Source organism: Gavialis gangeticus, unplaced genomic scaffold (genome assembly GCF_001723915.1).
Source record: "Gavialis gangeticus isolate Ggan-Ray unplaced genomic scaffold, GavGan_comp1, whole genome shotgun sequence".
Taxonomy (NCBI): Eukaryota; Metazoa; Chordata; order Crocodylia; family Gavialidae; genus Gavialis; species Gavialis gangeticus.
The window spans coordinates 8,046,269-8,059,123 of NW_017729002.1; the positions used below are offsets into that span (position 1 = coordinate 8,046,269).

Sequence of the window (12,855 nt, forward strand, 5' to 3'; positions counted from 1 at the left end):
TTTTTGCGTCGGTCTCTCCCGGCCAGGCCCCCCCGCACCCCGTCCCCGGCGCCTGCCCCGCTCACCCTTGTAGAGCTGCGCCACGGCGGTGGCCGAGTTCTGGAAGAGGTGCCACAGCTTCTGCTGCTTGTGCTCAGGCTGCGCCGCCGCCTCGTCCTGCAGCTCCGGCGCCAGCGCCTCCTCCTGCTCGGCCTCGGCCAGGCACTGCCGCTCCCACTTGCTGAACCAGTGCTCGGGCCCATGCTCCTGGATCTCGGCCTCGCCCTCCTCCTTCTTATCCTCCATGCTGCGGCCGCGCCGCTCCCCCCGCTCCGCCACCTCGCGCAGGGCAGGCCTGGCCGGAACAGAGCCCGTTACGCGGCCGCGCTCCCCCCCCGGCCTGGCAGCGGGCCCGCGCCGCTCCTACCTCACCCCCATGCCCTACCTCGCCCCGTTGCGCTCCCCTCGCCGGCTCCCAGCGCACTGAGCGCCTGACGCCGCCCCAGCGCCTGTAAAGCCTCGGGGCGGGGGGGGGGGGCCTGGCGTCGAAAGTGCTGTCAAAGAAGCCCCGCCCCTTCCCTCTCTTACTGGCTGTTCTGCCCCAACCCCCGCCGGCCTGAGTGCCAGAGCGCGCCCGCACTGGGCAAGACGGCTGTCCGTCACCCAGACAATGTCACAAAGGGGGCGGGAAGAAGGACAAGATTGGTTACACCACCACTAGCTTCTGCGCAGGCGCGTTGTTCCTCTCGCACCGCCCTGAGCAGCGCAGTGAACTGGCGCCACCTCTCCGCCCCCCGCACCCCGTGGGACCGCCGTCGGCTCCTCAGCGTGCGGGCGGGGGCAGGGGGGATGAGGGCGACTCGCCCGCCGCTTTCCAGGAATTCCCGTCACGGGCAGTCTAGGGCTTCCCTCCCGCGGCCGCGGCGCCGCCTCCCCGCGCCGGCCCCGAGACTCGGCCTCGGCGTGCTTGGCCACGGCCGAGCTGGGCTGCGATCGCCCTGACAGCTGCCGCGGGGCAGTCTCCAGAGCCAGGGGAGAGCAAGTGGCGCTGAAATGTGGGCTCGGGCCTTGCTCCATGCAGCACTCAGCCAGGATCCTGGAAGAGTCTCCCCCCCCCTCTCCCCTTATTCTGCTTTCCCACAGCAGGGCCTGTCTTATCTCTGGGCCCGAGGCATGCTGGAAAACACCTGCGGTGCTGAATACTCTGGGCTGGATTTTGACTCCTTAAAAGCTGTCATGTCCTGGAGGCCAGTGCCCCTCCTCACTCCCCTTAGGAAGCCAGAAAAGAAAAGCCCTCTCTTTGAATTAGTTCAGAACAACTCATCTCATGAGTTTTAAGCCAAATCCATCCTGTTTTGGAGGCTGGCTCCTGATTTTCAAACCCTTGAGATTGCAAACTGCCTCGTGGCCATACCCCAATGAATATGGCTGCTAAAAGCTGCTCTGACGATGAGCATTGCCCAAGTGTGTGCATGTACCTGCAGATGAAACGGGTCACGCCATGGAGGTCGTGCCGATACGTGTGCGATATGCTCAGAATGATTAAGGTGCAAATGCATGATTTTGGAGGAAAAAGAGGTCTCTCCAAATAGATGTGTGTTTCCGAGCCTGCAGTTTTCAGTAATGAAGGGAGCCCCTGTAAATGTTGCTAGTCCATTTAGCACCCAAACAAAGTCTGTCTGTCTTAGTGTCTTCTGTAGCTAAATAATAAAGTCCACACCTCTTTCTCTGGAGAAATAGTCCCTGCCCACAAATTCTGTAAGACTTCCTTAAAGCAGGCGGTTGCTAAGCTACTAAAGGCAAGAGTCGTATACCTTCAGCGTGCTGGTACAGCACCTAACAAGGTGGGGTTCCTGTCCTGATTCAGGCTGCACCTAGTACATTATAAAAATTCGGATTGTGTTCCCACTATTACCCTGTTACAGGATTCAGTCTTGCTACAAAGAACAATTGTATTGATCATGAACCCAAAATCATTGTTTCCAATTGTAACTTCTCAGTCTTTGTTTGATAGTCTTTTCCTACCGTTTCATGATGTTCAAAACTGAAAAGTTCAATCAAAGTGCAGTATAAATATTACATAATAAATAACAGATGATAAATGACTACTAAAAATTGGGAGGTATCTCCAAAAGTGGGGACTGATTTCTGCACTGGAATGGAAACATGGAGATGCTGGAATCTTACCTTTGTTAGGATAAAAAAATAGCATATTTGACACATAATGTTCTATGATTCTATGAACATTATGGTCGGAAGGGACCTCAGGAGGTCATCTAGTCCAACCCCCTGCTCAAAGCAGGACCACCCCCAACTAGATCAGCCCAGCCAAAGCTTTGTCTAGCCTGATCTTACACAGCTCCAAGGATGGAGATCCCACAACCTCTCTGGGTAACCTGTTCCAGTGTTTTACTACCCCCTTAGTGAGAAAGTTTTTCCTACTCTTAACTTCCCTTGCTGCAACTTGAGACTATTGCTCCTTGTTCTTTCATCTGCCACCACTGACAGCATCCATTTTCTTTGGAACCATCCTTCAGGTAGTTGAAGGCTGCTATTAAATCCCTCCACTGTCTTCTCTTCTCCAGACTAAATAAGCTCAGTCCCTCAGTGTCTCCTCAGAAGTCATGTGCCCCAGCCCACTAACCATTTTTATTACCCTCCTCTGGACTTTCTCCAATATGTCCACATCCTTTCTGTAGTGGGGGCTCAAAACTGAACACAGTACTCCAGATGTGGCTTCACCAGTGCCAAATACAGGGGAATAATCACTTCCCTTGATCTGCTGGCAATGCTCCTCCTAATGCAGCCCACTATGCCGTTAGCCACCTTTACAACAAGGACACACTGTTGGCTCATAAATTTTTATTCCTAAATTAAAAAAATAAAGGCAATCTTTCTTACATTCAATATGTGTTTACATGTAATTGCATATGCCTGTGTATGAAATATGATAGCAGCTTGAGGTCATGAATGAGATCAGCAGTGGATTGAGCTAGCCATATACATGCAGTAAGAGATCATTCATTCCCCATAAACATTTACCACGTAACAGATGAGATGAGATCAATGGTCAGAAGGAAAATAGTGGAGAAGTAATTTTCCCAAGATTATCCAACAGGTAACTGGCAACATGGGAATAGACTCTAAGCCTCTTAATTCCCAGTACAGTGCCCAGTACATGAGACATCTTGTCTCTCAAATTAAACAACAGATGTGTTTTTGTAATGCAATTAAAAGTGGGTGCTATCTGCTTCTCCAGGCAGACACAAAGCTGCAGTTTCTGTTGATTTCAACTGGAATTTGCAAGCCCAGCACTTCTCAAAATCAGATCCTCAATAGATAAAATAAGAGCTTTTCCTCTATTCCACACTATTCTAACCATTATTTTAGCATAATGGCTTCCCCTCCCTTCTGCTCTCCCACCAAAACTATCAGTTTTCTGGTTTTGATTTGTTCTGTTCTATTCTTCTGTAAATTATCACTGGTTACTGCATCCACCTGTGCTGAGTTCTCTTAACTCAGTTATTACTGAACTTATGTTTCCTCTTTGTTTTTTTAACTTTGTATTGATCTATTATTAGATAATAATACATTATTATTATCTAATAATATTTATTATTTGCTAATATCCAAGCCACATAGTTGGTCCAACAAGAGATGCCATTCAAAGAAATCCTTGCTCTTCCCATAATTTTTGGACCATCACAGCTACAACATCACATTTATGCTATCTAATTATTACTAATGATATTATTATGTTAATGATCAATTGATCCCAGTTTGCTACAGTAGTTCAGCATGGGCCTGACTTTCCACATGTATAAACATCTTCTAAAATTCATCCTATCCATCCTTTTGACTAAATCCCTGGCCTGTGCCTTGACTATAGTCCTCTATTGCCTTGACTATAGCTTGTCCAAAATGCTGCTGTGAAAATGATCTTTTCCTACTATTTTGATATTACTGCTCCCCCTGATTAAGTCCCCTGCTTTCTTGATCTGGCATACCAGGAGGGCAATAGTTTGAGGGGGGGGAATGTTGTTGTATTATTGATATTACTAGTATTATACTGGTTATTAGTTATTTTGACTCTGTTTATTTGCTTCAGTTTCCCCATTTGCAAAACAGGGTAACAGTTCCTCTTCAGTAAAAAGCTTTGAAACTATAAATTAAAACAGTATACAAGAACTAAGTACTTCATGATTATTGTATTGTATTTAGATGCAGGAAGTATCAGGTAAAACCTTCTGGCCCCTCATGCAATGGGGCCTGCTTAGCAGTCATAATATGGTTTCTCTAGTCTTAACATCCATAAATCAATTATTATCTTCCTTGTGCTTTAGAAAGCATCAGAAATGTGCAGGTCACCTGGGAGACACCAAAATACCATCAGTTTATAGCAGCAGGTATAGAGATTTCTATATGATCTCTCTCTCTCTCATAGAACCTGGATATTTTGTGGGGTTAGGTTTTTACCCTCCCTACAAAGTAATTGGGATGGTATACAAAGTTTCAGCAAAAACCTCTGTGAAAATCCCAGAGGTGCTTTAGCTGTTTGCTGCAACTCTTATTTCTCTGATCAGCTGTATGGGATCACCAGTCAGCTTCATCTGATGAGAGAAGTGGCACCCTTTGAAGGAAAGGTCCTAGGAATCAGCTGAGTGGCTTGTCTTTAACTCAGCAGCCCACTGTAAATTAAGTAGGTCAAGAACCACCCAGATATGGATAATCTGGGTTCTACTGTACATATAGATTTGTACATTGTCCTGTCTTTTTATATTGTACTTTTTATATGTCCTCTATACTGTACATATACATTTGTACATTGGTTCTGTCTTTTTAAGGGCAGGCTGGATTCCTGCCAATCACGTCCCATATTCAGGGTATTCTAGAAACTGTACTTCCCAGAGAGATACCTGAAAATTGAAGGTGTTTTATGATAGAAAAGGTAGCAGGATGCAAGACCCAATAATCCATGAGAGGGGATCTTGAAGGCCAACTCTGCACATCATAACACAAATTAAAAACAGGTAACATATGTTGGGGCTCTTTTCTAAATTAGCTAAGCAAATGGCCATGGTGGCAGTAGACGGGGCATCTTTCTGCACAAAGGATCTTTTGGTCATAGTTCTCCATTTAATGTCCACAAACACAAGGGGAATTCACACGCAAAAGCTGTGTGCAATCCAGTTACTTTCTCTCTTCATGAGAAATCATCAAGCACTTAGTTGCACTTCCCTGAACTGGTTGATTCTGGTGAAAGTAAAACTGCAAATTTTCTGTTGTATTTTAGGTCAGTGGTACTGGTATCTTGGAGAGTGGTAGATTGGAGAAGCCAGGCCTGTGCTGACCCTAAACAACTGTAGTTAACAAATTGCTTTGTTTCAGAAAGAAAAAGAAAATCCTGAGTTAAATTTCTTGACTTTCAAAATTGCTTAATTTCTCGCTCTTATAATTCAGTAAATAAACTTGTGTGCAATACAGAATAGCCAGCCAGCCACTGACCATAATTAAGAAGTTGTATGTTTTGTGTTGATAATAACTAATAAATGTGTTCTTCAGCTGTGTTTTAAGCCAACGGCCAGTGAAGATGGTGGGAAGATTCCTATAGACTTATATCAAGCCCAGATGCATATACTTGTAGTAAAGAAAGGAAATGGATAAGGTAACTTGATAAAAAGACTTTCTTGATTTAAAAAAAAAAGATTACAATGGTTTGTAAATTATGTAATGGTTAATAAACATGCAAATGCACATTACTAACATCAGTAATAGAATATGGATTTTTAAAAGTACAATCATTGTCTTAAACAACTCAAGGAAGTTGGGAGGAAAATAACCACCCACTTTGGCAATAATATTATCCACAATAGATGTCCTACATTATACATTGTCCACAAATTGTAAATGCTGTAATTTCTTGATAAGAGTTTAAGTTGTTTATTTAAGCATGTCAAACAGTAACATCTTGTGGAATGGCATCCAAGATCTACCTCAAATATTACTATACTTCAATCAGTGTCCTTTCTTAGGACTGATCCACAACCTGCTAAAATTATCTGAAAACTTCTATCTATCTTAAGGGGATTTGGAGTAGGCTTTTGTAGAGTCTCGGTTTCAACACTAGAGATCAGAAGTGTGACTTGAAGTGGGGAGTGGACCTGGTTATTCTGGATCTTTAGGTACCCAGTTTGTTTCTCTGAATACTTCTAGTCACGTAGGACATGTCTACATGTTCATTAATGCACAGTAGTTAATACACATTTAGTTTTTTCGGCTTCTTGTGGGCTTAGATCAAGTGTAGTACTCGCTTAATGAAGGTTACCCAGAGAGGTTGTGGAATCTCCATCCATGGAGGTTTTTAAGACCCAGCTAGACAAAGCTTTGGCTGGGATGATCTAGTTGGGGAGGGTCCTGTTTCGAGCAGAGGGTTGGACTAGATCACCTCCTGAGGCCTCATTCAACCCTCATTTTCTATGATTCTAACTCATGCTACTGCACAGTAGTGCTGGTGCATGCTTTTTTCATGATGCTTACTGTGCAGTAGCCTAATAACATTGCACAGTAGTGTATTAGCACAGTTTTTGACCGGCATACTACTGCACAGTGTTATTAGACTACTGTGCAGTAAGCGTCTCCTGTAGATGCCCCCATAATGTGGACAAAGGTAGATGTTGTTACATTACTATACAGAGTAGCAAATTATTCAGGTGGAGAGGCATAATGACATACCTCATTAGTATAATCTTTTTTAAAGAGTATAAGAATTTTGTCTTAAATAAATTGGCCCAGGCTGTGGCTGAGAAGCACACAGTGCAACTTAGGTGGAGAGCTGTATGTTAACTGGGTGCTCCTTGATCCTAGACCAGATGCATTATAGCTGCCTCTGTTTTAATTTAGAGAAGCCAGGCTGCTAATGACCCTAACAGATCATTACGGCTGATAAAAACAACTGAGATACCAAGGGTTTATGCCCCTTTCCTCTTAGTCTCACTGACTACACTAAATACAATGTGTGGCTTGTTGTGTTGAGTGGGTCTGCAGCAAAACAGGCTTTCTTTAAGTGGCCCATGGAAGTGCCCTGCTAGCATGTTGCAAAGTAATCCTCATGAAGCTGAGACCAGGGGCTACTGCATTTTTGTGCATTGCTATCTCTTTAGTTTCATGTTTAAATTGGAATATTATACATAAAACACAGATATTATAGTAAAGTTGAATAAATAACTTGAATCCAAAAAAACTTTTTTCTTTTTAAGCCATCTGAGGAAAAGGGATTTCAGGGCATGGAGATACCAAAAAATAATCTAAGAGTCTTCTAGGGCCAGCATTATAGATAGCAAAGGGGGCATCTTGGGATACCTTCAACCTGACCCTCTTCTTCCTGGCACCTCAGAAGAAATCCAGGGAGAAAACTTTCCCTCAAATCCACAATCCCCCAACAGTCTGATCAGAGCTCCCATCCTTGAACAGAATAGAAAAGTGGATCATTTTAATTTCCACAATGAAGAAACCTCCTTAAAAATAGGTTTTAAAAGAAGCCATTTTGATGTATTTTGGTGTGCCTGAAAGCTTGCAATTAAAGAATATATTTTGCAAAAATGTAGTTGATCTAATAAAAGATATCACCTCTACCATGAGTTCTGATTCCTTTTGATTATGGTGTAAAACCCAGCAAAATAGATGGACCACTTTTTGGTCCCTTATACATTTGGCAGGTACTGTTAAATGTTGGCAAATTAGAAGGTTAAATGATGCACAGGTTGTCTGCTAAACAATGAATGAGGCAGATGAGTAATTTTGATGTTTTGTTTCTTTTCTTCCCGTGAGATCACAATAATAATGAGAGCAGTGTGATATCCCTAGTGTAGTCTTTAGGGATATGATTACTGGGACATGTAGTGAATATGCTAATTGTAGATTGCTTTGCAGAGCTATTTTATTCCCATATGGAGGCTGTCACTGGGAACTGGTTTTAATGATAAATAGGGAAAACAATTGTAAGAATATAGAATTTCCTGGGGTTTAGTTACAATGACGTAAAAGATCTCTTAGAAGAAAACATAGATGCAGTAGCTGGACATATTTGAAAATGTAACCATTGAAATGGTTTATCAATGTCATGGCCAGATTTGTAAGTGCCCCCACAAGAAAATTTTCCTTTTGCCTTCTGACTGAGAAGAGGTTTGTGGAGGATTGAAGGAAGATGGTATTTCACCAAAGGGACAGAGGGATCTCATGTGTTTATTAGCACAATTCCCCATCCCACCCCCGCCCCTAGAAACACCACCACAGCCACCTTGCTCTCTGGTGTCTTTTGCTAGAGAGGAATTGATCAAATACAAACTGGATTAAAAAAGGAGCCAGTCAAATGACAGCATCATATTTCCCCATATACAAGTGTCAGCTAAAATAAACCAGAAGTAGCCTACATGAAAAAGCAAAAGACTTAATTTGGGTGCTTGTCCACTGGCAAAAGTTTTAGTTTTAACAGAGCTATGGTGTACTAACAGTGCATATTAGATCAGTAGTGAGCTCAGTTTTTCTCCTAGATCTATCTTCCTCTATTGCATACTAGTCCATTCATTCCTGCCACAATAACATAAAAGCAGAAGATATGATATAGCCATATATCTGTAGAATTATGTGACTGGCTCTGAGAGAGTAATTTATTGTTTGGGAAGTGACCACAGATGTGTTGGAGCATAAGTAGAGAGATAGGTAGTTAGCCATGTTAGTCTGAAGTCAGACAGAAGGCAGGGCAGATTTTCACTTTAGACTAACTAAATAAAAGATCTATAGCACACACTTTTGCAGTCAGAGGACTTGCTTCATCTGATTCTGTGAAGGGACTGCAGGAAGCAGGACAGCTAAATAAATAAATGCTGTATAGTAGGGCATATGTACAGTCACAAAAACAATATTCTATAGCATGGTAGAAGGGTAGGAAATAAAAGAGAGAAAGGAACTCCTACCAGTTTTCTTAACTTCCTTGAGTGGCACAATAGATGATGTGGCTTATGCACCTGCACCCTAGACATAAAACTAGCTGAATGATGTAAAGAAGTTTCTGTCATGGTGTTCTTAAAATACAGCCGCATGCACCCCTTTTATTTTTTCTATGAATGCTTTAGCAACTGGGTTTCCAAGCTTGTGTGATCAAATACTTTCAGAGTTAAACATTTGCTTATATGTGATGTTATGTGTGACTGCATAGATATAACTTTACCAGAACTACATATCAGTGGTGTGCTGACAGAAATACCTTCTGCATGGACTGGAATGTTGCTGGACCCTGGGAACAAGTTTTCCGCTAACTTATGTCAGGTCTCTGCCATAGTAATTAAACAAGCTGTGCTCTTTGCAGCAGGGCCTGGACCATCAGAATATGGTGGGAAAACATGAACTCTGTACCTTGAGAGAAAGGGCAGTGCAGTGTGGCCCTTACTCATCTTGAGTAGTCATTGACTACACACAATGCTCCACTGAGGCCAGTGGGATTACTTGCATATAAAGGTTTTACTGTAAGGATAGCACAATCTGACCTAATACTTAAGAACAGCATAGTTTCATAGAACAATATTTTAGACAATGACCAGAGAAAAAAGTTCCATTTTTCCCAATCTGTCTTCTTTACATCATTTCCCCAAATCACTATCTTTCCCCGAGATTCAGAGTTATAATAATGAATATTTTTGTTGGCGTAGAGAACCTGAAGGCACCATTTGGCATAGAGGACCTATTATACAAGGCACTACACATGCATGAAAGACAATCCCTGCCATGAAGAGTTTACAGTTAAAGCACCCAAAAAAAGAAAGAAAGAATATGGGAATACAGATATAGAAGCAAATAAATATGGGAATGAAATAGCACAGTTTGTGAGCTACTCAAAAGCTAGCATTTCTTGCGAGCTACATGCAAGCCACTGATCCTCAATCCAAAATCCAGATTGAGAACAATCTGAACCTGTGCTGGTGTTAATGTCAATAAGGCTTCAGCTGGGTACAGAGGTCTGCCTTCCAAAATGTGGTTGCACTATTGAATCTTGTAAGTAATAATCATCTAATCTATGAATGGAAGCAAAACAAGATGGTTTAGGTGACCGATCACAGCTCAGAGTCTGAATACAGCACAATGGATTTATGCAGTGAATTGTTTGGCACCAGCCAATAGAATGAAAAAGCCTATTAAGTAAATTTGAAAAACAAAACTAGGAGAACTCATGATACTTATTCTACATATCAAATGACCTAAAAGGCTAGATTGCTCTACTGTAGCCAGAATACCAGAAGGCTCTTAAAAAAATCTCACTAGCACATAAATGAAAGCAGAAGACGGTCCTGAGGTTTCAGTATTTAGCACCAAGTAAATTGGTGCTGCTGGCAGGCAATTCTGTGCTTACTGCCACTCATTATTTGAGGAGCAGCAGGCTGCCAGTAGATAGTTTGCACTCCTGAAGGCAGTTATGAATCACTTCAGTATTTAGTTCCCCTTTTCCTAGAGCATCATGGGATGACAGGGGAAAAAAAGCTTGCTGTGTCAGGTTTTTCAGACAGTCTTGGACTCATTCACTGCAGTCATGTTTCTAAAGTTAACCCTTTACTCAGCTGGGACACAGAAACAAAAATACTTAAAGTAAAAAAAAAAATGGTTCAGTGTAACAAGTTTCTTTTTCCAGTATTTTAGCTCAGCTGGCTACTGCTGTTGGTAGCTTCTGACAGAAGTCTCTTAATTTAAAAGAAGTGGAAATAGGTGGCTCATTAGTTTGCTTCATAGACTTTTACAGTTCAATCACACAGTTCAAATGCATTTTAATCAATGATGTTTTGCTTGTCTTAGGGTTGAAGAAGAGTGCTCTCTTACATCTTTTATATCTGTTCCAGATATTGCCTCTAGTCACAAATGGGAATAATTTGCTAATATAATCCTAGTTCTCATTACCTTGTGCTGCATATCAGTCCCAAAATATGAATATTTCAACATAATTGACAGTCTGTCCTCCAGAGAATCCTGGACTACAAGAGCAGGGGTGTTTGTTACAGCTGTAGACCAAGATGCATTTGCAGAGGTTTTTAAAAAAGATTAATAGGTGATGTGTTGGGGGGGAGCACAGGGGGAATGTGTCCTGCCAGATTTCTGTGCCAATGATGGGGTGCAGGTCTGCAGCTCAGCCACAGCCAGTGCCCAGCAGCAGTGGGAGTGCCAGCAACAGCACAGAGTTATGGTACCCCACTATTGACACTTATACATTGTCTATGAAAAGATTGTATCTAGCCACACAATCCTGGATAGAACTAAATCCTCTACTTTCATGAGCCATATAAACAAAATCTTGAGGTTCTTCATCAAGAACAATTCCTGGTGAATTCAGTGGCTGTTTTGCCTTTAAAAACAACCAAATCAGCCTCAAAAGTTTCTTGTATCATTAAAATAGAGTAATAGAAGATAAGTGCCATGCCCAAGAATAGTAGTATGAGTTAAGCAAGTAGCAGGTATGCTAGAATTTTAATCTGAGCTCTGACAATATTTTCTGTGCCCTTGAACAAAATTATTTATCTTGTTTTCCTACCCTAAGTCTGTTGAGTATGGATAATCAAACCAACTTCTCTCCAGGGGGTTAAAAGGATTAACTAGTTAATATTTGTTAAGTGGTCTGAAGATGAAACGCTTCTGTAGAACTACATATTGTATTTAGCACTTGTTCAGTTATTGCAGTTTTAACTTTGGCAGGTCATTAGGGATACCCTCCCACAACTTAACTTTAAGTTAATTGGAGCAAAGGGTACACGGGACCTCTAGGCACCGGCCATTTAACTTCTCTCTACCTCAGAAATGGGTATATTATCGACCACGAGCCGATCACCTTCAACATCCGCCATAAAGCTGGCAAGCCAGTAAGCAACTGGAAGTCCTTGACTTCAGGAAAGCCGACTTTGACAAGCTCAGGAGGCTTGTCAATGAGGCCCTAAGGGACCACGACCCCAGGGGGAGGGGAGGTCAGGAAGAGTGGTTGCTCCTTAAGGGAGCGATCCTCAATGCACAAGCTAATACTATTCCATCTAGGAAGAAAGGCAGCAAGAGGGCACAGCAGCTCCCCTAGCTCTCCAGGGATCTACCAGACCTCCTGAGACTAAAAAGAAAGGCCTACAAAGGATGGAGGATGGGATTCACCTCCAAGGAGGAATATTCTGCACTGGTCCGGTCCTGCAGGGAACAAACCAGGAAAGCCAAGGCTGCAACTGAACTCCAACTAACTTCGAGTATCAAGGACAATAAAAAGTCCTTTTTCAGATATGTGGGGAGTCAGAGGAAAAGCAAGGGCAACATTGGACCCCTGCTAAACCAGACTGATAACTCATGCCCAGGAAAAAGCCAACCTATTAAATGGGTACTTTGCATCGGTCTTTCATCAGTCCCATGGGACACATGCCCACTACAGGACAAGGAGGTCCGGGTGAGGGAGATCCCCTGCCCTCCATCAATGCTGACCTCATGAAGGCTGGATACCATCAAGTCAGCTGGCCCTGACGATCTACACCCCAGGGTATTCAAGGAGCTGGCGAGCATCATAGCCCAGTCTCTGGCATGGATCTTTGAGACCTCCTGGCATTCTGGTGTAGTGCCCGAAGACTGAAAGAAGGCCAATGTAGTGCCTATCTTCAAGAAAGGGAGGAAAGTGGATCCGGCAAACTATAGGCCCATCAGCCTGACTTCTATCCTAGGGAAGATCTTAGAAAAGTTTATTAAAGAGGCCATCCTTAATGGACTGACTAACGCCAACATCCTGAGGGATAGCCAGCACAGGTTTTTTGCGGGTAGGTCTTGCTTGACCAATCTCATTTCCTTTTATGACCAGGTGACCTATCACCTGGACAA

General features: G+C 42.9%; 1 protein-coding gene across 1 annotated transcript in view; it reads right to left on the reverse strand.

The window, feature by feature from the left end:
- Window positions 1–466, reverse strand: part of CUNH16orf72 (chromosome unknown C16orf72 homolog) — a 28,793-nt gene extending 28,327 nt beyond the window's left edge. The window contains exon 1 of the mRNA XM_019507474.1: window positions 66–466. Coding sequence (XP_019363019.1) covers window positions 66–285 — 220 coding nt within the window. The 5' untranslated portion in view covers window positions 286–466. The remainder of the gene's footprint in view (window positions 1–65) is intronic.
- Window positions 467–12,855: the final 12,389 nt, after the last annotated feature.